The sequence below is a fragment of the Taeniopygia guttata genome, chromosome 18, assembly GCF_048771995.1.
Source record: "Taeniopygia guttata chromosome 18, bTaeGut7.mat, whole genome shotgun sequence".
Lineage (NCBI taxonomy): Eukaryota > Metazoa > Chordata > Aves > Passeriformes > Estrildidae > Taeniopygia > Taeniopygia guttata.
The window spans coordinates 6,043,488-6,068,685 of NC_133043.1; the positions used below are offsets into that span (position 1 = coordinate 6,043,488).

General features: G+C 43.8%; 1 protein-coding gene and 1 long non-coding RNA gene across 5 annotated transcripts; one reads left to right on the top strand and one right to left on the bottom strand.

The window, feature by feature from the left end:
* Positions 1-2,376: 2,376 nt before the first annotated feature.
* LOC115497657 (uncharacterized) lies at positions 2,377-23,326 on the bottom strand. 4 transcript variants are annotated; one of them, XR_012058651.1, is made up of 5 exons: positions 23,134-23,326; positions 22,578-22,646; positions 22,389-22,499; positions 6,035-10,287; positions 5,050-5,133 (listed from the first exon to the last, which is right to left on the bottom strand). It is a non-coding gene; the product is annotated as an uncharacterized lncRNA (long non-coding RNA). The 4 variants fall into 4 exon arrangements; XR_012058650.1 differs by lacking the exons at positions 5,050-5,133; positions 6,035-10,287 and adding an exon at positions 2,377-2,757 and having other exon boundaries at positions 23,134-23,263; XR_003963238.4 differs by lacking the exon at positions 6,035-10,287 and having other exon boundaries at positions 5,046-5,133; positions 23,134-23,259.
* On the top strand, positions 3,514-18,883 carry LOC105760993 (myosin heavy chain, skeletal muscle, adult-like). The gene is made up of 39 exons (XM_012578519.5): positions 3,514-3,560; positions 4,907-5,147; positions 5,233-5,376; positions 5,468-5,624; positions 5,936-5,963; positions 6,062-6,176; positions 6,262-6,354; positions 7,362-7,425; positions 7,518-7,616; positions 7,710-7,813; positions 7,894-8,032; positions 8,282-8,400; positions 8,497-8,646; positions 9,351-9,521; positions 9,764-10,070; positions 10,154-10,233; positions 10,761-10,848; positions 10,942-11,059; positions 11,288-11,411; positions 11,494-11,630; positions 11,734-11,989; positions 12,462-12,704; positions 12,811-12,987; positions 13,069-13,214; positions 13,302-13,392; positions 13,481-13,870; positions 13,986-14,112; positions 14,347-14,465; positions 14,742-14,938; positions 15,210-15,393; positions 15,480-15,645; positions 15,798-15,922; positions 16,183-16,491; positions 16,643-16,846; positions 17,112-17,237; positions 17,332-17,502; positions 17,590-17,694; positions 17,834-17,929; positions 18,322-18,883. The coding sequence occupies exons 2-39, from the start codon at positions 4,944-4,946 to the stop codon at positions 18,475-18,477; spliced, it is 5,829 nt and encodes a 1,942-aa protein (XP_012433973.4). The 5' UTR covers positions 3,514-3,560; positions 4,907-4,943; the 3' UTR covers positions 18,478-18,883.
* Positions 23,327-25,198: the final 1,872 nt, after the last annotated feature.

The following is a 25,198-nucleotide window of genomic DNA, read 5'->3' on the forward strand; positions in this document are numbered from 1 at the left end:
GTCCTCAGAGAAATATTGGTAAAGTCTTAGGCACAGGGGAGCCAAATTTGTTTATCTGGGACATTTCCCAGGTCCAAATGAAGAGGACAGGCTTTCAAAGGGTAAACCACAGAAAAATGTTCTTTCCTGAGTGAAATGAAGATGTGTTTGCACACGGAGCTCACCCTCAGGTGGCAGTGCAGGTAGCAGGAGAGGAGGGAGGGCGTTTGGTTCAAGGTAGAAGAAGTTGTGTGCAGACACTGCTGCCACACAGCCTCAGTCACCATCGAGGACAATGCTCTGGGCTCGCCTCTAGGTCTTGGCATGCCTGTCCCACCTAAAAATGTTGGAGTCCAGGACATCCCTCTGTCTGCCCTGGATGCCTCGAGACCCTGGCAGGGCTCTCAGAGACACTGGCATGTTCAAAAACATCTCTGGCTTCAATTTTGGCCTGTGGAAAAAGCTGCCAATTTTGTATGAGGAATTACAAGCCACAGAGGTTTTAGTAGTGTGATATTTGAACTAACACAGGGTGGAAAAGTAGAATTTTGGAATTTTTAGAGTGTGATTCAGGGGGTACAAGATGGAGGAATTTGGGCATGTCCTAGCCTTCTTCTCCTTCATCTTGCCCTCTATGTCTTGGTGTGATGGTGACACTTTTCTATTGGTTTAAGGTAGAGATTGACAGTCTAACATAGGTGATGGGAATTGGTAATAAATTGTAAACATAGACACGTAGTTTTGAGTATATAAGGAGGGAGCAGCCCAGGACTCGAGGGCAGATGGCCATGGCTTCCTTTCTAGCCAGAGCTCAGTGGGTCAGAGAAAGACTGTTATAGGTAAGGAGAAATAAACAACCTTGAAAATGAAATCAGACGCATTCCAGGCTCCTTCTTTAGCTGTGGGGCTAGAAGGCAAAGAATCTTTACAATCTTGGGGTCACTCTGACTTTCTGAACCCTGAGACATCGACATAAAAGCAAGTGGTGGCCCTTGGGTGCTGGCCAAGGGCAGAGGGAGGAGGAGTTCTGAAGGAAGAACATGAGGCTGGCACATTTTGGAGAGAGAAGAAGCTGAATGACTGGGACTGATGGCAGGCCTGAAACACCATCAGCTGCCTTTGGGGTTTTTGAGGGGCCAGCAAAGTGCCATATCAGAAAAAGGAGCAAATAGGGTGGCAGAAATGGGTGCCAGCTGGATAGACATGGTGATCCTGAAGCGCATTGCCTCAGGTCTGGAGCAGAGCAAATGTTTGCTTCATTTGTGTGAGTTGAAGTTTGAGAATGTTTTGCCCTTATAGCAGACTTGGCTGAGACTGTACAGGTCATTTTTGTGTCATCAGGGTCTTACCCCATGCCAGTAGTGTTAGCTCATGAACTCAGCATTATCTTGCTTCTTGATGAAGTTACAGCACTCCTGTGACTTCCTCTGATGCTCTGAACTCTCTCTCAGGCATTCTTTCTAACAAGCTCTCATCCCACCTTGGAGTTTATATATAATATAAATTTATTATAAATTTATATTATTTAATATAGAATATATATAATTTAAATTATTTAATTTATGTCATAAATTTATATACAATTTGTATTTACCCCATTGTAACACAGCTTATGTGGATCAAACATCAAGTCATTATCCTTGATGCCAGATAATAGACAAATTCATAGTATAAAAATTCAGTGTAGATGTAAAATAAATCAAAGACATTGTCACTGACTCAGAGAGTCTCTAAGTAACACATCAGAGAGGCTGTGGGAGCATTCTCAGCAAGATCACTGGCATGCATGTTACGTTTGCATATTCTAATGGGGAACCCTCGCTTGGGAAGTGTCAGAGGAAGGAGCTACAAAGATCTTGATACAGATATTCTTATGTTCATTTATTAAAGGAACTCCCCTGTCCAATCATCCAGGAGCCACTCTCATAGTCACCACCTGAGCTGGGACCAAGACCCTTCACAACTGCACCCTCACACTCTTGCAGTCACACCAAGTTTCCCATTGTTGAGTCTCAGATGTAATCATGCTGCAATAACTATCTTGAGCTAGTGCCTCCAAGGAGGAACCCCAAACAAAGGAACTCCTGGGTTTTTATCCCCTCACAGTCTAAGGGTGGAAAAATCTGGAGTCGTCACCTCCTGCCATGTCTCTAAGTGTCCCTCACCTGACAAGACCCCTGGCCCTTGGTTGTGCAGAGGGTCTGCAGTTCACAGCCTCTTGCTGTGGGCTCAAGCTCCTGCTCCTCCAGAGCTCAACCTGCAGCTCCACTCCAGCTGAACCTCAAGAAACACACACCTAAAATATCCCCCAACACATCCCCATGATACAGACAACCACGAGGACTCAAATGTGCCATGGGGAGTTCCACAGGGTCACAGAAAAACATTCTTGAGACATTTCCACAATTCAGTCTGCTTTAAAATGTGGCCTCTTGCTTTCAGACTCTTTTCAATAATCACAGAATATGGCTGAGAAGCAGTTGGATCACAAGTAGTGGCAGAAAGTGAGGCAGATGCTGGAGTGGCTCTAGATGGCAACTAGGTTCAGGTGGTCCTGCTCATGGAGAGGACCAGGTTCTGTCATTCTGTGATCTTCTCATCAAGAGCCTGTCTTCAGGATGCCTGAATTCCTTTTCCTCCATGGAGAATATCAGCACTCCAGTGCTTTGCACAAGCTGCATTTCTGTGCAGAGCAGACATTCCCTTACACATCCTCCATTCTGTCCTGTCTTGTTCAGATGGGCTGTGTTTTGTTTCCAGTATCAATGGAATCCAGCCCTGCAGAGATAAATGAATGTAGAGTAATATGTAATAATCTGACTAAGGTAAGCAATGCAGACAACAGTGAAATCCATGTATCATATCCAAGATCTGTAAGTAGAGAGCTCTGTGAAAGGACAACTGTCATCAGACATATGATGTCCTCAGAATAAGTTTAAGTATGCATCCAAATGTCACTCTGCTTGCCCAGGGAATGGTTTTCCCTTGCTCCCTTAGCTCAGATTCATAGAGCATCCATGGCCTTACAGTTATTAGTGGTTACCCCCATTCCTCTAGTCATCATTAGCTGTATTTCCCTCCTTAGGAATCTTCTCATATTATTTATAGGCGATTTATTCACATAGCTAGGAAGACACCAAAATTTTCTAATTATATCTAGTAACATCACTTTCCAGTTTTCAGTACATTCAGTTTGCCAGACAATGCTTTGCCAGAAACAAGGTTTGCCAGAAATGCTTTGCCCAAAGACAGAGGAGGCATCTGCAGCATGCGCTGACCAGACCCTATATAAGAGTCCTTGAATCTGGGCTGTTCTGTCTGCAGGGGAAACTTCATGGTAAGTGCACGTCTGTGGTTGGCAGAAAGGAACGGTGTCCTTGCAGTCCCACTCCAGCCCTGCTGTCCTGATGTTTGTACATGTACCTGGAAGGATTTTATATTTGTATCATAAAGCATGTTGGTATTTTCACTTTGTGACCTGCCTGTGGAATTGTGTGCAGCAATAATGAGAGAGCTGCTGTTTCTGCTTTGCAGTGCTGATCACCTCCCAGCCTGCAAGGCATCTTCTCATAGCATAAGAGGTAAGAGCCACACTTGCTTGCATTTAAGGGACAGAAAAAGGTGGACGATTTCTGTAGAACAGATTTCTTCATGGTGACAAATCACTGTAAAATTTTGTAGGCAATTGCTGTATGTGCTCCTGGCCAGTGCTCTGCTATGACTAATAAAGCATGCTGTTGGTTGGGCAGGCTGCTCACAGCTAGCAAGATTTTGTTAGTGGCTGTGCTTGAAGACACAGCCACTATGTAATGCCAGGAAATGCTTCTTGGGGATTCCTTATGTTTAATTATGGAACAGCGAGGTCAATGGTCTATTCTGGCATGAAGTCCAGACAGACAGAGCTAGCCAACAGAAGAGAATGTTGCAAAACCTTACAGACTTGTGAATTGTAATTATTACAGCATATGAAACTGGCCAATAAATGTAATGAAAATACTTTCCAAATGATACTCCAGGGTTATAATATGCATGTAGGCCTCCTACTAGTATACTTGACAAAAATGCAAAAATAGCTAACCAACTAACAAAACAACAAAAAGGGGGAGGCACTGCTCCTATTCCTATGAAAGAAGACTGAGTAAAATGGAGGATCTGCATGCTACTAGGAGGAGTTGCAAATGTTCGTTAACATTTTGCAGAACTTTGTTAACAACTTTGCAGAAAAGGGTCATTAATTCTGTCACAGTGTGCCTTTGGGGGAAGGAAGGTCAGCAGCACATTGTCAGACACTCATGAAAGCATGGTCAGCAGGTAAAGACAAGTGATTCTTTCCCTGCATTCAGCTCCCATATCTGGAGCACTATGTTCAGTTTGGTACTCTCTGGTTACCAGACAGTGACATTCTGGAATTAATCCAGCAGAAATCTTTAAAAAGATAAGCAGGAAAAAATAATGTATAGGAAAAGGCTGCAATGGCAAGGTTTGTCTACACTAAGGGTGAAATTAAAAAGTGGTTATCTTATCATTATCTTCAACAAAAAGGAGATGATTATATCACAGAAAGAGGTAGATGTCTCAAATGGGCAGAGTGAAAGGCTGAGGGATAAAAAACACAGCTTACAGCTACAGAAATTTTGATTAGGCAATAAATAAGAAAAAAAAATCACCATCAGGGTCATTAGACATTAAATTAGGATGCAAAGGGACTGAGAAATATCTGTTCTTTGACATAATAAAAACTTTTCTGGAAAACACAGTGGGAACCTGCATCCACCATTTGCCCTGATTCCACAGGAAGGTGAACCAAAGAACTACTCAAGATTCTTCCCAAATCACACTTTCTATTACACTGTTAGGGTCAATCAATAAAGTGTGTGACAAGAAAAAAATATTGACTCATTTGGGTAACATATCTTCTCTTCCACAGTGCTGTCTGCTGACAAGCCCCTCCATAAAGTGCAGCCATGTCTTCGGACGCTGAGATGGCCATCTTTGGGGAGGCTGCTCCTTACCTCCGAAAGTCAGAGAAGGAGAGAATTGAGGCCCAGAACAAACCTTTTGATGCCAAGTCATCAGTCTTCGTGGTACATGCAAAGGAATCCTTTGTGAAAGGGACAATCACGAGCAGGGAATCGGGCAAAGTCACTGTCAAGACTGAAGGGGGAGAGGTGAGTCAAAAACAAGGCTCAAGGACATTTTCTTCCCTCACTGGGTTCTTAACTGACATGTGAGGATCTTTTGTTTCCCTGGCAGACCCTGACCGTGAAGGAAGACCAAGTCTTCTCCATGAACCCTCCCAAGTATGACAAAATCGAGGACATGGCCATGATGACCCACCTCCACGAACCCGCCGTGCTGTACAACCTCAAAGAGCGTTACGCAGCCTGGATGATCTACGTAAGTGGCAGCAGCAGCTTCCTCTGGGCAGCCTCAGGAGCTGCTGGGCCAGGCTCAGGGGAAGCCTGAGTGCTGTGTCCCTTCCTCACAGACCTACTCGGGTCTCTTCTGCGTCACTGTCAACCCCTACAAGTGGCTGCCGGTGTACAACCCCGAGGTGGTGTTGGCCTACCGAGGCAAGAAGCGCCAGGAGGCCCCTCCACACATCTTCTCCATCTCTGACAACGCCTATCAGTTCATGCTGACTGGTGAGTGGCTCTGTCTGCCTCAGGGGCATTGGACCATTAAATTCTCTGAAGGAAAACCCTGTCTCAGCAAAGTGAAGACTTTTTCCTTCCTATCTTGTCTCTGACATACACATCTGTTGGAGTTTACTATCTTCATATCATTGTTTCCACTGCATTAAATGAAAGATATCTCTGCACTCAGTGATGTGCTTTGGAAAGGTTTGCTTGTTCAAGTCAAGCTGACATCATGCAAAACATTAAACTTATATATGTTTCATTCTTTCTCTGTTGTTCACTGAGTTTTAAGTACCGTGTTTCTGCCTTGTTCACAGATCGGGAGAACCAGTCCATCCTGATCACGTACGTACACCCCCTGCGCGTGTCCCTGTGGGGCTGCCCGGTGCCAGGGCCCCTCCTGCCTGACCACGCACCCTCTGCTTCTCTCTTGGCTTTGGCAGCGGAGAATCCGGGGCCGGGAAGACTGTGAACACCAAGCGTGTCATCCAGTACTTTGCAACAATTGCAGCCAGTGGGGACAAGAAGAAGGAGGAGAAGTCATCAGGCAAAATGCAGGTGAGTCAGGAAGGACAGACAGAATGCTTAGCCTGCCATTGCCCTGTCAACCAAACACAGTCACTGAATAATGATGTCCCTGCAGGGAACGCTTGAGGATCAAATCATCAGCGCCAACCCACTCCTGGAGGCCTTTGGAAACGCCAAGACTGTGAGGAATGACAACTCCTCACGCTTTGTGAGTTTTTCATTAGAGAAGTTGTCATTTATATGGGAATAAGTACGTCAGAACATACTGTCACATCTGAAGTATCAAAGTCAGATGACTGTATTTATTAAATGACTGTTTTCTGCGTATTTTTGCCAATTAAAATAGACTATCTAATTAAAAATACATCCTTAGAAGTACAATGCAGTATACAAATGGGGATGATTTAAATATGTTTGTATATCTATATAATTGCATATCTATAAATATAGATATACATATTCTTAGAGTCTGTCATACAGACTGAAGGTACAATTTTGTGGAAATTGATATAATATAGAAGAAATGAGTAACGGGGCATGGAGGATATAAACTGCTGGATAGAAATTTTACTGGCCTTCATCAGACCAGCAAAAAAATTACTCTCTGGGTTTTAGGTACAAAACTGGGCAGGTATATTAATCTGACTGTTCAGATCTTGATGTAAGTTTTAATGCAAAAGGCCATTCATAAGTTCTATTACATTAACTGTGACTTTCCTTGAAATATCACAATACCAATCGTCAGTCTCAGCCTAAAGCTCCTTGTTTTGGGTGTGTTGCCTCTATCTCTATAACTCAGACAGTAACAGATGACTTCTGTTTTCCAGAAGACTAAAAATCTTCATTTAACTTTTATACCACCAAAATCTGCCTTCACAGAATGCTTTCTGATTAGAAAATGGCTTTCAGTATATCCATGTGTCTGAATTGCAACATAAATGACCCAATAAAATGCTTTTTTAGTGGTCTTCTCATTCATGTGCATTCATGGTTATCCATTAAACAGTAGTGAATAAAAAAGCTCAGATCTAACTAGTATTGGCAGTATAAAGAATTTCCTGAATTTATTTTTGTCCTGTTTTGCTTTGTTAAAGAAAAAGTAAAAGTGAAACAACTTCTAAGTTTGAAACCTGTCCTCTGTGAAAAATGTAAGGTTGCATGCTTACAATCATGGTGAAATTTCAAAAAGTCTTTTTTTCTTTCCCCTCAAAAAAGGGCAAATTCATTCGAATCCACTTTGGGGCCACAGGCAAGCTGGCTTCTGCTGACATTGAAACTTGTAAGAGACCACCAGACCTGATCCCATTCCTTCCTTCCTTTCCACCTCAGTGTTCTTTCTCAGGCTTGACTCTGTCCCAACTTCCTTGCCAGATCTGCTGGAGAAGTCCAGAGTCACTTTCCAGCTCAAGGCGGAAAGGAGCTACCACATCTTTTATCAGATCATGTCCAACAAGAAGCCAGAGCTAATCGGTACGAAGTATTATGAATTGTTTGATAAAATCGTAAGGTCTTTAATATTTACCCTTATTCTCACACCCAGATACATCCTATTCCTCTTTACAGACATGCTCCTCATCACCACCAACCCATATGACTACCAATTTGTGAGTCAAGGTGAGATCACAGTTCCCAGCATTAACGACCAGGAGGAGCTGATGGCCACAGATGTAAGTGTCACAGAGCATATTGGTGTGGTGAAACTTTCTTGTAATGGCCCAGAGGTTTATTTGACTGATTCTGTTTTCAGAGTGCCATTGAAATCCTGGGTTTCACTGCTGATGAGAGACTAGCCATCTACAAGCTGACAGGGGCTGTCATGCACTATGGGAACCTGAAGTTCAAGCAGAAACAACGAGAGGAGCAAGCAGAGCCTGATGGCACTGAAGGTAATAAAGTCTTATAAAACTCCTAATAACAGAAATGGTTACATAGCAGGTACTTTGCAATCAGGTATTTCCCTTCCATTTGCTTTCATAAATACATCAATCTCAGCTTCCAGACTGTTCATGCTTCTAAATTTCCCTTCAAGATATCACGAAATTTCAGTGCTGAGACCAACCGATGTATCTTAAAAGATGTCCACTTTCAATTATCACTTCTCCTCTGTTAATTCTTCCCTGTCTCTTTGTGTTCAGTTGCTGACAAGGCTGCCTACCTGATGGGTCTGAACTCAGCAGACCTGCTCAAGGCCCTCTGCTACCCCCGAGTCAAGGTGGGGAATGAATACGTGACCAAGGGCCAAAATGTGCAGCAGGTAACAACAACCACTTGGTGACTGGGAACCTCTCACTTGATTTACCTTCTCCCTTTGGGTACTATTTTCCTTCTGCTCCATTCTCCTCTGCTCTAGGTGAACAATTCAGTGGGTGCCCTGGCAAAGGCTGTCTATGAGAAGATGTTCCTGTGGATGGTTGTTCGCATCAATGAGCAGCTGGACACAAAGCAGCCCAGGCAGTACTTCATTGGTGTTCTGGACATTGCTGGCTTTGAGATCTTTGATGTAAGGAAGTCAGGTTTGAGGGCTGCTCTTGAAGGGAATGATTGTTATATGAGAGGACTTGCAAGTAATATTCCTCTGCAGGTTTAACACTCTAGTCATTTGCGATTTTATGCAGAAAAAAAGCCAGTAATTTTCTTTTCTAGCAGAAAACAAAATTTTCAAAAGCTCCATCAGTACAAGCACAGAGTCATGTTGTTTGTGCAGAAGCAGCAAATAGAATTTTATATGTTGTAATATTACAACTGTTTGAGCTTACAGATTAAATAACCCAAAATATTTCCAATAAATTTATAAAATAGCTTCTGGAGCAGAGCTAGGAGATGCATTAGGAAATATATAGAGAGTTAAAGATGTTTAAAATGTTTAAAGAACCAAGAAATTAATAGTTATGTGTGTAATCAGAAATATTAAGGGTTTTCAATTTGGAGACAAGAGCATGCACTCATCTTGTTTGCAGAATAACAAAATCCTAAAATATTTTTATTGATTTTAGAAGATTTATTTTAAAAACTCCTCTGGAAAAAATCCCTCATTTTCATTATGTAGGTATTTCTTTCTGGAGCTGCTTAAAGGTTCTGTTATGGTGTGGTCCTGATAATACAGTTGTGTTCTAACTGGAGAGATTTATAAAGGGTGGAGGAGAATGATGAAGAACGGGGAATATTGATGAGAGCTGGTTGTTGTGGTTATTTTCCACTGAGCAGTTCAACAGCCTGGAGCAGCTGTGCATCAACTTCACCAATGAGAAACTGCAACAGTTCTTCAACCACCACATGTTCGTGCTGGAGCAGGAGGAGTACAAGAAGGAGGGAATTGAATGGACATTCATTGATTTTGGGATGGACCTGGCTGCCTGCATTGAGCTTATTGAGAAGGTATTTCTGTATTTCACAATGTCAGATATTTTCAGAAATGCATTCATTTTATATATATTTCTAAAAGCAGTTTGAAATGGTAAATATGATACTGCAGATACATCAGTTTGTATTATTTTACAATTTGCTGAGCAGAACAATCCTTGAGAGCAATTATATTGTCTCACTCGGGAAGTTATTTAATCTCTGAGTCTGTCTGCCTTTTCACCTTGTCCTCCCTCCTTCCTTGTGATTTCTCCCAGCCCATGGGCATCTTCTCCATCCTGGAAGAGGAGTGCATGTTCCCCAAGGCAACTGACACCTCTTTCAAGAACAAGCTCTATGACCAGCACCTGGGCAAGTCCAACAACTTCCAGAAGCCCAAGCCTGCCAAAGGCAAGGTTGAGGCCCACTTCTCCCTGGTGCACTATGCTGGCACAGTGGACTACAACATCACTGGGTGGCTGGAGAAGAACAAGGACCCTCTGAATGAAACTGTCATTGGGTTGTACCAGAAATCATCTGTGAAGACACTGGCTTTGCTCTTTGCCTCACATGGAGGAGAGGCAGGTCAGTTCTCTGAAATTCACCTCTTTGATGCACAGCGGTTGGTCCCCAAAGCAAAAGATGATCCATTATCTTTGCTTTATCAGAGGCTAGTGGTGGTGGTGGTGGCAAGAAGGGAGGCAAGAAGAAGGGTTCTTCTTTTCAGACGGTCTCAGCTCTTTTCCGGGTACGTAAACACATTTTCTTTTCATATATGCAGAGAATTATTCTGTACTTTTAGCTGGCTCAGACACAGAAAAAAAAGCAAAAAAAATCCCCAACAATCAATCAACCAACCAAGCAACCAACCAAGCAACCAACCAACATATAGTCCAAGTATAACTTCTCTTCTCAACCAACCGTCAGATATTCAAAGTATAACTTCTCCACCAAGTGGAAAAAAAAGACTTATATAATGAGAAATGGCATTGTAAAGTGCCATTATATAAAGTCTAAACTTCAACTTTATATAAACATAAAACGTGCCCCCTTTCTATTCTTCACTGGGTTGATGGTAAGCTTTTTCTTGTCCTTCAAGGTGAGGTTTAGTGCTGGGAATCAGAGAGAATTGAGCAATTGATTGAGACATTCTCAGCTGACAATTTTCAGCCCGGTGTATCTCCATTGATGAGTCTTTCATGTTAAATTCAAAGATTGCAAAGGGCTATTTTTCCCACGTTTCTTATAAATGCATGCTAAATCATGATCCCACAGGAGAATCTCAACAAGCTGATGACCAATCTGCGGAGCACTCACCCCCATTTTGTGCGCTGTATCATCCCCAATGAGACTAAAACACCTGGTAAGAGCCCCAAGCAGAAAGATCCTTGCTCTGATACACCCATTCCCCTCTGCACTGCAGTCTGGTCCACTCATCTGTGCTCTGCATTGCCAGGTGCCATGGAGCACGAGCTGGTGCTGCACCAGCTGCGCTGTAACGGCGTGCTGGAAGGGATCAGGATTTGCAGGAAAGGGTTCCCCAGCAGAGTCCTCTATGCTGACTTCAAACAGAGGTGAGAGCTATGAAATGAAGAGATAAGTCAGGTGTCCTCACCAACTACTCTCCATCACACAAATGAGCTTTGCCAGGGTCTCTGTATAAAGGGATGAAATAGAGTATCGAGGGATGAAATTCCAACTTCGTCAGCCTGATTCTGCTGCAAACACTGCTCTTGCTTTCAGTAAACAGAACATTCTTATGACTGGACATTGTCTTCTTCCTATTTCCTCCAATTCCACAGATACAAGGTGCTTAATGCCAGTGCCATCCCTGAGGGACAGTTCATCGATAGCAAGAAGGCTTCTGAGAAGCTTCTTGGATCAATCGATGTGGACCACACCCAGTACAAATTTGGACACACCAAGGTACAAACCCCGCATTCACTGCCTGCCTTGGCTTTGCTCTCTCTACCTGACAATGATGTGCTGCAACATTGCCTCTCTCAAGGTGTTCTTCAAAGCTGGGCTGATAGGGATCCTGGAGGAGATGAGGGATGAGAAGCTGGCACAGCTCATCACCCGCACCCAAGCCATGTGTAGGGGTTACCTGATGAGGGTGGAGTACCAGAGAATGGTGGAGCGGAGGTACACCTTCCTCTTCTTCAGTTACAGAGTCATTCTGCTTGGGGGAAAGTGAAGACACTCAACAGACTGAGAATATTCATTGTACTTTTTAATTATGCCTCAGGGAATCCATCTTCTGCATCCAGTACAACATTCGTGCATTCATGAATGTCAAACACTGGCCATGGATGAAGCTGTTCTTCAAGATCAAGCCCCTGCTGAAGAGTGCAGAGTCTGAGAAGGAGATGGCCAACATGAAGGAAGAATTTGAGAAAACCAAGGAAGATCTTGCAAAGTCTGAGGCAAAGCGGAAGGAGCTTGAGGAGAAAATGGTATCTCTAATGAAGGAGAAAAATGACCTGCAGCTCCAAGTGCAATCTGTAAGTAGCACCATTTATTTCCCACTCAGAAAAATCACCTAATTATTCTGACTGTTCTGTCTCTGGGAGAAGGTCAAGTGTCCATTATATTAAACATGAAGCTTAGAAAGCAGCGTCTTGCAGTAGCATGGTGTTATCTCTTATAGATAGTAAAAGAAGCAAGGGGCTTCAAGTGGGTTTAGGTGCCCCTGCTTTTCTGAGGAAGATGCCATCTATATATATCCAATACAGGATTGTACGTGAACCCCCTACACCATTTACTATTATCACAACTACAGATTCTGAGTAATATTTTTGAAAGAGTAAAAAGCAACAAAGAAAATTTTAACATTCTGAACCGAGAACTTGGAGATCTCTTTCCCAGGCAGAAAACTGGACAATATTGTATACACGTTTGAGTTGATAGGCTAAAAGATAAAAAAGAGAAACTTTCAAATGTTATTAAAAAACAGAATCTTTGTCTACCCACCAGGAAGCTGATGCATTAGCTGATGCTGAGGAAAGGTGTGACCAGCTCATCAAAACCAAAATCCAGCTGGAAGCCAAAATTAAGGAGGTGACCGAAAGGGCTGAGGATGAAGAGGAAATTAATGCTGAGCTGACAGCCAAGAAGAGGAAGCTGGAGGATGAATGTTCAGAGCTGAAGAAAGATATTGATGACCTTGAGCTAACACTGGCCAAGGTGGAGAAGGAAAAACATGCCACCGAAAACAAGGTATGAGCCAGAACCAGTCAATTGCACTCCAGAAAATGGGCTGTGTGCTATGACAGGACTTCTATAGCTACTTCCTTTATTTACATTTGCTCCCTTCCTCTCAAAGGTGAAAAACCTGACTGAGGAGATGGCAGCCCTGGATGAGACCATTGCCAAGCTGACAAAAGAGAAGAAAGCCCTCCAAGAGGCCCATCAGCAGACCCTGGACGACCTGCAGGCAGAGGAAGACAAAGTCAATACTCTGACCAAAGCCAAGACCAAGCTGGAACAGCAAGTAGATGATGTAAGCACACATAGAGCAGGAATGGGACAGGTATGGAGTCCAACCTGGCTGGCAGAGCCCTGATGGTCTTGTTGTGTTTAGCTGGAAGGGTCCCTGGAGCAAGAGAAGAAACTGCGCATGGACCTGGAGAGAGCTAAGAGGAAACTGGAAGGAGACCTGAAGCTGGCCCAGGACAGCATCATGGATTTGGAGAATGATAAGCAGCAGCTGGATGAGAAACTGAAGAAGTAAGTGTGGCTCTGGGGCACCTGAGTGCTGGGCTGCAGCACTTGTCTCTTTGCTTTGAGCTCTAACATGGTTCACTTGGCCCAAAGGAAAGACTTTGAAATCAGCCAGATCCAAAGCAAGATCGAGGATGAACAAGCCCTGGGTATGCAATTTCAGAAGAAGATAAAGGAGCTACAGGCAAGTCTGTGTTCCTTCCCCTGCCTTGCTCAGGCTCAGCTCAGGCAGGAGGAGGGCACGGGTGTGAAGGGTCCCTGGTGTTCTGCAGGCCCGTATTGAGGAGCTGGAGGAGGAAATTGAGGCAGAGCGAACCTCTCGCGCTAAAGCAGAGAAGCATCGCGCTGACCTGTCCAGGGAGCTGGAGGAGATCAGTGAGCGCCTGGAAGAAGCAGGAGGGGCCACAGCAGCTCAGATTGATATGAACAAGAAGCGAGAGGCAGAATTCCAGAAGATGCGCCGTGACCTGGAAGAGGCCACGCTGCAGCACGAAGCCACGGCTGCCGCCCTGCGCAAGAAGCACGCGGACAGCACAGCTGAGCTGGGCGAGCAGATCGACAACCTGCAACGCGTGAAGCAGAAGCTGGAGAAGGAGAAGAGTGAGCTGAAGATGGAGATTGATGACTTGGCCAGTAACATGGAGTCTGTCTCCAAAGCCAAGGTACACAATTACTTTATCGGTTCAGTGACCCAGTGGAATACAACACAATTTTTGCACCTGGCCTTCTTTAGTGTGTGGATGGTTAACTCATAAATTCCCATATGCTGAAACACAGGCCAACCTGGAGAAGATGTGCCGCACACTGGAAGATCAGCTGAGTGAGATTAAGAGCAAGGATGAAGAGCAGCAGCGCATGATCAATGACCTCAATGCTCAAAGAGCTCGTCTGCAGACAGAGTCAGGTGAGACACCCACATCTACATGTGCAGATCAGTAATGTCTCAGAGTTATTGCAGAAATTACTCTTCTGTGCACGTGTTCTTTTCAACGCACAAAGTCACACCTCCTGCTAAATACTTGAAATGGGATCATAAGTTGCTGCATGGATTGGAAGCTATCTGGTTATATATTGCCAAATGTTTGCAGTGTTACCATCAACAGCATTAAAACTCTTGTATATCTGCAAATTTTTTCAGGTGAATATTCACGTCAGGTGGAAGAGAAGGATGCTTTGGTTTCTCAGCTGTCAAGAGGAAAACAAGCTTTCACCCAACAGATTGAGGAGCTCAAGAGGCACCTGGAGGAAGAAATCAAGGTGACTTCTCCTCTCAGAGGTCCTCCAGTCACTTAAATGGCTACTGAACTATATGACGACACAGGGAAAAAAATCTCACGTAATTTGGTGCAAGTCGTCTCATGCTAACTTTTATGTTGAGTTTATCCACTATTCCTTCTTTTCAGTCCCAGCTCCTTTCCTCGTTGAGTGCATGATTGTCTGTTTGCATAGAAGCATGATCCACTGTCCAATTAATATTCTCTCAGATTTCCTGGGATATTTCTGATCCATGGCCCAATACCCTTGTTTCTGCAGGCCAAGACTGCCCTGGCCCACGCCCTGCAGTCCTCTCGCCACGACTGTGACTTGCTCCGGGAACAATATGAGGAGGAGCAGGAGGCCAAGGGGGAGCTGCAGCGAGCCCTGTCCAAGGCCAACAGTGAAGTGGCCCAGTGGAGAACCAAATACGAGACGGACGCGATTCAGCGCACGGAGGAGCTCGAGGAGGCCAAGTACGAGGGGAAAGTGAGGAACACTAGCAGAGATTAAGACCAGAGATTCTTGGAGACCACTGTGACATAGTTGGGAAGAAGTCAGTGCTCTTCTTGGGGTTGGGTTGAAAGAAGAGTAGCAAATAAATTCTGTAATGCATGTGGTGTGGGAGAAAAAATCACAGGCAAACATGTAGAAGACAGGGACTGGCAGAGAGACAGGGAAAAGCCCATCAACCACATGCCATAGATTTCCCTTTTCTCTTAAAACATGAGAATATGTTTAATACAGGAAGAAACTGGCCCAGCGCCTGCAGGATGCAGAGGAACATGTTGAGGCTGTCAATGCCAAATGTGCCTCCCTGGAAAAGACAAAGCAGAGGCTGCAGAATGAAGTGGAGGACCTGATGATTGATGTGGAGAGATCCAATGCTGCCTGTGCTGCTCTGGATAAGAAGCAGAAGAACTTTGACAAGGTCTTTTGGCCTCCAGCACCAGCACTCCTGGCCAGAGCATGGCCCCGTGATGGCCACAGCCCTACTCACACCCCGTTTCTCTTCAGATCCTGGCAGAATGGAAGCAGAAGTATGAGGAAACGCAGGCTGAGCTGGAGGCCTCGCAGAAGGAGTCGCGCTCTCTCAGCACGGAGCTGTTCAAGATGAAGAATGCCTATGAGGAGTCCTTGGACCACCTGGAAACAATGAAGCGGGAGAACAAGAACTTGCAGCGTAAGTCCTTCTGCTCCTCCCTGGCCTTTCTCACTATCAGCCATCACCTCCATTGTCCATGGGTCTGTGCTTGCAGGTCTGCAGAGATGCCTGTCTGGGCCCTTCCCATTCTGCTCAGTGCCTGACCATGCCACTGATCTTTGTTCCCACAGAGGAGATTTCCGACCTCACGGAGCAGATTGCAGAGGGAGGAAAGGCGATTCATGAGCTGGAGAAAGTCAAGAAGCAGGTTGAGCAGGAGAAATCTGAACTGCAAGCCTCCCTGGAGGAAGCTGAGGTAAAGCCTTCTGTTGTTAAATAATTAGTTTGACAACTTCAGATAACATTTAAATAATTCTATGCACCGAGAATTGAGTGGAGGCATAGGAAGCAGGTTTTCATCACAACATAAAATCTTTGAATCCATGGGTAAGCCTTTTTCTATCCTTTCTTGCAATCTCAGACTTCTGGTTATACATTATTCTTTGATATAACAATTCATGTAGAGTTGTTGACTTTCTTTTTTTATAATAAACTGCATTTTATACTCTTTCCCAGGCCTCCCTGGAACATGAGGAAGGGAAGATCCTGCGCCTGCAGCTTGAGCTCAATCAAGTGAAGTCTGAGATTGACAGGAAGATAGCAGAGAAAGATGAGGAGATTGATCAGATGAAGAGGAACCACCTCAGAATTGTGGACTCCATGCAGAGCACCCTGGATGCTGAGATCAGGAGCAGGAATGAAGCCCTGAGGCTGAAGAAGAAGATGGAGGGAGACCTGAATGAAATGGAGATCCAGCTGAGCCATGCCAACCGCCAGGCTGCAGAGGCACAGAAGAACCTGAGGAACACTCAGGCAGTGCTCAAGGTAAGGCATTACCAACCAAGTGCTCACTGGTTTCTTATGCAGCTACAAATATTTCTCTTCCTCAGTTCTGTCTTCTCTATATAAATATGAAAATGGAAAATAAGTAAATAGGAAGAATATGCCTCCCAGTCTGTTGTTTCTCTCTTTCCAGGACACCCAGATACACTTGGATGATGCCCTCAGGACACAGGAGGACCTGAAGGAGCAGGTGGCCATGGTGGAGCGCAGAGCAAATCTGCTGCAGGCTGAAGTTGAGGAGCTCCGGGCAGCCCTGGAGCAGACGGAGAGGTCAAGGAAATTGGCTGAGCAGGAGCTTCTGGATGCAAGTGAGAGAGTTCAGCTCCTCCACACTCAGGTAAATTCTAGAACTGAAGACAAATAACACCTACAGAATTAAGAGAATTAAAATTAATAATAGGTCTGTTTTCCTTTTTTAATTATAATAGAACAATTAGGATTCAGCAGCTTACTATTTCCATTTATCAGTCATTTGTATTCTACATTTGAAACTGTAAAAAAAACATAAATAAAAATAGGTAATAAAAAAAAATCAAATTTGATTTTTCTAAGAATGGTGTGATGCAACTGGAAAAATAAAATAAGCTTTTTTCTTTCAACAGAACACCAGCCTGATCAATACCAAGAAGAAGCTGGAAACAGACATTGCCCAGATCCAGGGTGAAATGGAGGATACCATCCAGGAAGCCCGCAATGCTGAGGAGAAGGCCAAAAAGGCCATCACTGATGTGAGTTGGACACTCCTGGCATTACTGAGGATGAATGTACTCTCCCCAAAATATCTCCAGCCCCAAAATGGCTTTGACCCTTTGCTCTGATCAGGCGGCCATGATGGCAGAAGAGCTGAAGAAGGAGCAGGACACCAGTGCCCACCTGGAGAGGATGAAGAAGAACCTGGACCAGACGGTGAAGGACCTGCAGCATCGTCTGGAAGAGGCTGAGCAGTTGGCACTGAAGGGAGGGAAGAAGCAGATCCAGAAGCTGGAGGCCAGGGTGTGTAGGGCTGAGGCTGTGCCTGAGTGAGCATGTCCTTGGAGAGACATTGCCAGGGAAGCTGCAGGGATGGGCTTGTCCTTGCAGGTGCGGGAGCTGGAAGGGGAGGTTGATGCTGAGCAGAAGCGCAGCGCTGAAGCCGTGAAGGGCGTGCGCAAGTACGAGCGGAGGGTGAAGGAACTCACCTACCAGGTAAGGCAGGATCCGTCCTTGGGCTGACGCACCCTTATTCCATCAAACAAAAGAGTTTCTCTTGGACTCCAATGATAAATGCTATATTGTGGTGTGCAGAAAGCAATAACTCACTCTTTCTACTTTGCCTGCCTTCTAGTCTGAGGAAGACAGGAAGAATATTCTCAGGCTGCAGGATCTGGTGGACAAGCTGCAAACGAAAGTGAAATCCTACAAGAGACAAGCTGAGGAAGCTGTGAGTATTGCTTGGGAAAATAAAAAGCATTGCTTCCTCTGGGTGTCACACAAGTGTCCTGGAGAGGATTATCAGAAATTTTGTAAATGTCAAAAATCATTAGTTGAGGAGGGGAACTTTGTCTTTCAGATATATCCCCCAGCACATGAGCCCTAAACAAGTGGGAGAATAAGTACAGAAATGACAAATGGAAATAATGAAATTTCTCCTCACTTGTGCCACAGTCTTGGTGAAGCTTGTCTCAGTAGGGTCCTGATAAGGGAAGGATGAAGAGCTCTGTGTGAGCTGTGGTGGAAGGGGAATGGAGATTTGCAGCCCCACAAGGCTGTCTTGCAGCAGGAGTGAAACCCCTGCCCTGAGCTCCTGAGCCCTGATTCCCTCTCCTCTCACAGGAGGAGCTGTCCAATGTCAACATCTCCAAGTTCCGCAAGATCCAGCACGAGCTGGAGGAAGCCGAGGAGCGGGCTGACATTGCAGAGTCACAGGTCAACAAGCTCCGAGTGAAGAGCCGGGAGTTTCACAGCAAGAAAATTGCAGAAGAAGAGTGAAGATGTCATGAGGCATCAAAGTGACCTGGGGGCTGCACAAAATGTGAACCTGGTGTCACTTCCTTCTGCAATGAGGCTTTACAAAATTGTCAATTTTGCAATTTAGTCTAATGACTAAAGACCGTAGATTCCTTTGCATAAAAAGCAGTAGTTACGTTTTAGTTCTGCAGTTATTTAGGTGTTGATTATGTTAAGACAATTAATATTCAGGAGTAAACTCCTCAATTTTCTAGAGTAAGATTCAGAAACTCCAGTACTCCAACTACATTAAGAGTAATAGCATGATAGCAAACAAAATATTTTAGACTGTATACAGTGTTTCCCAGCAATGGAATTGTGATTTAAAGTTAGAATAAATAAATATTGAATAAATAATGTTCTTTAGGAAGAGGCATACATATCAAAAGGAATTGTTTTTATTTTCTAACACCTGAATTGAGAGCATCTCTGTTAACAGGACACCATAAAGAAATCTCCAAGTCTGACACTGAGAATACAGAGAAGCTCTAAGCATAGTGTTTCCACACTGCTGAACAGTGCTTCCTCTTTTAGTTTTACATCAATGCATGAGCTTTTTTGTATAAGGAAACTGAAAACTGGATGGAAAAAAGTAGCTGATAGCCCCTGGCTTTTTTTTTCATCTCACATGGGGTAACACTGCAGAATATAATGCATGAGCAGGACAAAAATGAGGAAAAGCTGACCATGAGGAAGAGCAAGGCAGAAAGGATGTTTCCCACCTCCAGCCATTCTCATTCAGTGCCCCCGTTGGGGCTGTGCAGCCTGAGCAGGTGGTGAGTCTGGAGAATACAGGTACCTCCACACTGAAGCAAAGAGATCAGTGCCCACTGGCACATCACCCTGACACTCACATTGGAGCTTCCTTTATCTGGAATAGGTGTTTAGAGGCACCCTGCACAGCAAACAGCAGTGCAGCTTAACATACCATTCACTAGAGTCAGGCACGTCAGAAAGCTGCTGAGGGAAGATTCTACCACCAGATGTGGGGAATGGTAAATGAGACTTGACTTTGACTACAGGGACACTTACAGGTCCCTCAAGATTCCTGCCTATCTCTACACCTCTCCATTTACAGGGAATACTTCAAAGAGTTGTGAAACAGCTGGGGAGGGGAGCTGGAGGTACTGCACAGCCTTTTGCACTGACAACAACAGCAGCCAGTGTGTTTGCAGCAATAGCATTCAGGACTGGGAGGTCCTCCTCCTCCTCCCAAACACACTGAGGTTTACACCCATAGAATCCTCCCATGTTACAACTAAATATGGAAGTAGTTTGCTAGGCAGAAGCTAAATATATTTAAGGAAAAGATGATGCCCTGTGTTTACTCTTGTGTCACTGTAAGTGATGCTCTTCAGAGACATCATCTCTATGTGTGAAGCTGTGAAAACTTCATCAGTGCCAGTGATATCTGGTCAACAAGGAAAAGAAACCTTGGGTACCTTTTTAGACCTGCTGACAGAGTAGTAAATACCACAACAACTTTGGGGACCATATTTCAATGACAAAACTCCCTGTTCCCTTTGGACAATATTACAATCACCCTTCAAAATGAACAAGCTGCTCTGACTGTGAAGAATCAGGATGCATTGAAGCACCTGAAATGGTTTGGGCTCCTCTTCCACCTGTAAGAAATTATGGCCTGAGGATTTGTTACTAATGTTCAGCTAATGAAAGGTAACATTTCAGTTCCTTAAGAGACAACACCTGGGGCCAGAATTCCAACTACACAGGTGGGAGAGGGAGAGAAATCACACACATTGCTCTGTGCTGAGCTGGCCTTGCCACTGACCACCCTGGAGAGCAGGGCTGGAGACTTGTTGGAATCAGAGTGGAATATTAAAAGGATGAGTAAGGAAAACCAATTTCTTCTCACTTTTGATTTGCTGCTTTGCCTGGAGGACAGGAGTAGTTTTGCATCAACACACTATTTCTGGAGTCAGGCTTCATGTGGTCTGAAATGTGCTGATGCACAGGTAACTGATCTTGGGAAAAACATGGGCCCATAACTGGCCTAAAGAAACAACTCTCAGAGAAGGTTTAAAATAGATGCAGCTGATGAGCTCCACTAGAGCTGCTGTCCCATGTGGACTATTGAGTTCTCTGACCTTCAACAGCTTGGGCATGGGCAACTGTGTCTCCTGGGCATGAAAGCATCAGCACTTCAAGAGGCACTTGGACATGGAGAAAGTATTTCTGATCTGAAGACACAGGTTCCTCACAGAGGCTTCTTGCCAACAATTCAGCTTTCCAGTTCTCCAAGTACTCATTTTCTATGCCCTCAGCTCACAGCAACACTGCCCTGACCAGAATGGGCTTTATTCCCCTACTGCAGAAAATAAGGGAGCCAGGGAGTGAAGGACAGAAAGGAAGAGAAAAACAAAGGAAGGAGAGTAGAGGAGAAGTGGGTTGGGTAGATACTGTGAGAAAGAAATGGAGAAAGAGAGTAAAACACAGAATATGACAGAGAAAAGAGAGGAAGGGAGGAAGATACTGAGAAGCATGAGAAAGAAAGCAAGATTAAGAGAAAGATATTGAGATGGGGAGCAGGAAAATTCATGAAGAAGAGGGGAGAAAGAGACAGAAAGTAGAGGTGGAAGGAAGGAAGAATAAGAGAAAGGAAGAAAACAAACAATTTAGCATTGTTTGGGTGTTAGTACCTGACAAACTTACATTGGACTGAACTCTGCTGCTTTTGATCACTGCTATTGTGAACCCCCTGTTCACCAACACATATCACACCCAATACCCCAAAATGGGTGCCTTGCTAAGAAGAGTAAGAGAGTCCTTAAGAAACAAATCTGTTCTCTGAATCTCTGCTCTGCAGAGATTCTGGCACTGCAGGAGGAGCAGGCAGGTTGTGTCTGGTGCCTCCTCACTTCCCAAGGCCTTGTGAGCAGTGATGTTATAAGAAAAGGCTGAAAACACTGGAGTGGGGAAACCTGGGAAAGCAAAAATGCTCGTGGGGACTGGGAAGGAGGAGGAGAATGTGGGACACTCGTTGGAGAGAGAAGAGAATGGGTTCACACTGCAGGCTTTGCATGACATCCAACTACTTTGCATGCTGGTAATACTTCTAGACACAGAGTCTAAATGTGATGGTGTTCATGGTGGACACACAAGTCAGTGCACAGGGTATTAGAATTTAAGCTAGGCAGGAAGTTTTCCCATCCTTAAATGCTCTTGGAAATGTTCATAATTTCCTCCTCTTTTGGTATTCCAAAACACTTTTTAATGTTTGTCCCATCATGAAAGATACCTGCCTTGGTTAGACAAAAATCTGGCCTTAATGAAGAATGGACTATGTCCACATTGCAATACAGAACTACTGAAATCAAACAAGGACATGCTTAGAATTAACAGAGAGAAAAAATCTGCTTTTCCTAGGAGTGATTTGATATTGTGAATGAGCCCCTGTGGAAGTGAGGGGAAAACTGACATGAAAAACATAATACAACATAACCCACAATAGTTCTGTGTGTAACTGCCTGGAGGCAGTTGCAGGAGGTTGCAGGGTGTTATTGCAGGAGGTATTATGGGTGTTAAAATCAGTGTTTAGGTCATAAGTAACAAGTGACAATTCTTAAGAAGAGTACAGCCAAATCTAAGCCAAGGATAATATGTATGTTTCTCCAAGTAATGGCATTCAAATGCAAGGTTATCAAAACCAGATGCCTTTATGGCACCTGTTGTCTCTCAGTGATTTCAACTGTTCAAAATGTTCTCCAATATTTTCTGGGAGGAGCAGTCACTCTTTCAAAATTGCACCATTTCAGTAACCCTGATTCCCTTTTGATCCAGATCCTTCTCCACCTTCAACTCCTTTTACCACCTGTTGCCTTTCTTCTTGACTGTTCCACCCGGACACCGCCCAGCCTGCTCACCCCACACACCTGTTCTGTAACAGGAGCTCCTCAGCTGCTTTGGTGAGAGATGGAAGGGGCATCCTGAAGGTCATGTCCTCATCCAGGACCCACTCTCCAGCTCTCTTCCATGGATGCTTCCTGGAAAGACAGGAGAAGCCTAAGGAACTGTTCAACTTTGATACTCACTCAGCACCCGCCCAGGTGTTATAATTTTACCTTCTGCTCCACTTCACAGCTAAGCGATGCTGAGATATCTTTGAAGTTTCTCCCTTCCTTCTCTCTTTTCTGAAATACACAAGTGTGAAATATTATACAGGCTTATGTGGCATATAATGCTATACCATTAAGCTATAGCATAAATGTATTGAAAAAAATAACCTTGAAGCAGTCTCAAGAGAGTACAATTAGGAGACAGAAGGATCCTCAAAGTTCCTCCATGCTTTGGTGCAGGGGACAGGGCAGTCTTTACAAGTAAGTTCCAGCCCCAGAAATACTAACTTACCTTTGCCATGGCCAAAATTTCCCTGTACCTATTCCATATCTCTCTCCCTGAATATTTTTAAGATTTTGGGGGTTCTGTTCATCAACCTGTTTTACTCAAAAGTCAATTAACCCTTCCAGTCTTACTTCATATAGATTTCTGAACTACATAGCACCATGACACCACTTTGGACGAGACACTTCCTGCAGGGAAGCATGCATTTCACCAAATCCATGCACTTCATTAGTCAACAGGAGAAAGGGATGTTAGGTTAAGGAAAATGTGTCCTACCATCTCCAGAGTCCAGTGCCCAGCTGCATCTTAAAACTGGGAAGTGTTGGGATGAGAAGCCTTGCTCTGAATGATCAGTGTTTCAGCAATTCTGTTTCTTTGGTGCTAACATTCCTGGCAGCTCTCGTTTTACGCAGAGGGCAGCAGAAATGCTGCTGCAGCAGGAGCTGAGCATTCCCTGTCAGAGGGCTCATCAGGGGTCCAAGAACACACTGATGCCTCCAGCATGCACTGTCATACTGACAGCATGGCTGACAACAGCACAGGCAAGCTGAAAATCCCATGGGGAATGCTTTTCAAATAGTGTTGCACTGAATGATCCACAGATTTATAAAATCTGACCACCTTTGTCCCCTTCTTTTCCTTTTTTTTTTTTTTTTTCCTTTTTCTGTAAATCTTGATGGTTTTCATTACTTGTATATCACAGTTTAGGTTTTGGTCTGACAACATTTACATCTGGCACAGATAAGTATAAAGAAGAAGAATGCTGTTCATAGCAGGGGAATAAAATTGCTTCTGTGATAAGATTAGCCAGGGTGGTCTGAAGACACAATTGTTCTACTGTTTACCACTCAGAGACATGCTGTAATAGCAACAGTGCTGCACCAAGAATAATTTTTATCAATGTGATTAAGAGAAATTTATTTTAAATAATTTTTAAATGGAAGCTCTTTGTGGAGCTAGCTCTACATTACCAAAAATCCCATGGGAGTTGCTTTTGAGGTTTTTGGTTGCAATGAAGATTTCAAGAGCATCTAAAAACTAACAGATGATCAGGGTATAAAAAGATCGCACACCTGTGCAAAAAAGCTATTTTTTCACTAGAGAACAATTCAGAATGTTCCTGCTTTTTTCTTATACAATAGGTTTTGGAATAAATAGAAGAGTAGCAATGCACCAAGGCTAGAGGGTACTCATCCAATATTGCTAAATGAATTAAAATCTGAAGAAACTGAATTACTTTCTGGTGCATAGAAACAGTGCTCAAATACATGCCAGGGAAATGGAAATTGCAAACAAAATATCAGGCTTTAAGAGGGATTCAGGAGTCCATCTGAGAATATATCCCAGCACTTGTATTTTATGTATCAATAAACACTGCTAAATAAGAAAGAAAACATGCTGAAAGTATCAACACAGCTTTTGTAGCGTAAAACCCAAGTATGTGCAAAAAGGTGTCATCATCAATGCTGGGTACTTCAATGCTTTGGCTGGAGCAGAGAAATTCAGTGGCAGCATCAGAAGCTTCCTGCCAGCTCTCTGGTTGAGGCCAGAACCACTCCAGTGCAGAGCTGTGCTCAATTATAGCTAAAAAGATATCTAAAATGTTATCAAGGAAAACTGAATTGTCCGTTGATGGTAGCTCATTTCTCTATTTAGATGACAAAAAGTTGACCACAACACTGTTAGTTTCATTGCAGGCCTAAGATCTTTCCTAGGACAGTGGAATTCAACTTAGGCAGCTCATTTGTGAAGAAAGTTTGAAGTGGAAGAGACATGAGAGACTATGAGACGCCCTCTTTTTTGGCATAGTTACTTTTAACTTTGTCTGTTCCTTTATTCAGTTCAGGTACAATATCAGAAATATCTGTCTTTCTCTACACAGAAGGGAAGAAGTTTGAGATAAGAGTTTGCTTAAGCATTATTGTTACCAAACACCCTCACAGACGTTATCAGAAATATCAAAATGTTGGGTGTGGACTGGCTTCAAATATCTTAAAATCAATGTTACTAACATTATCAGGTATTCTGTCCTGATTAGCCCATAGGAATGATTGGCAGGAATGGGTTCCCAGTAGAACAACCTCAGAAATGATGGAGGTATAAATAGGCCAGAGAGAAAAAAAATGAAAAAAATAAAGAAGACAGAGTCCCAAACTGTGGATTAGAGTAAGAACATTAAGGTCACCTTAAGAAAGAAATTTAAAAAAAAAAAAACATATAAATAAAACAATAATAGTGAATAAGACTCTCTATGAAACTAAATGTAACAGAAATCAGTGGTAGTAGTACAGTCTCTGGGCTGAATAGCAGCATTAGGCATGCAGTGCTCATCTGACTTTCT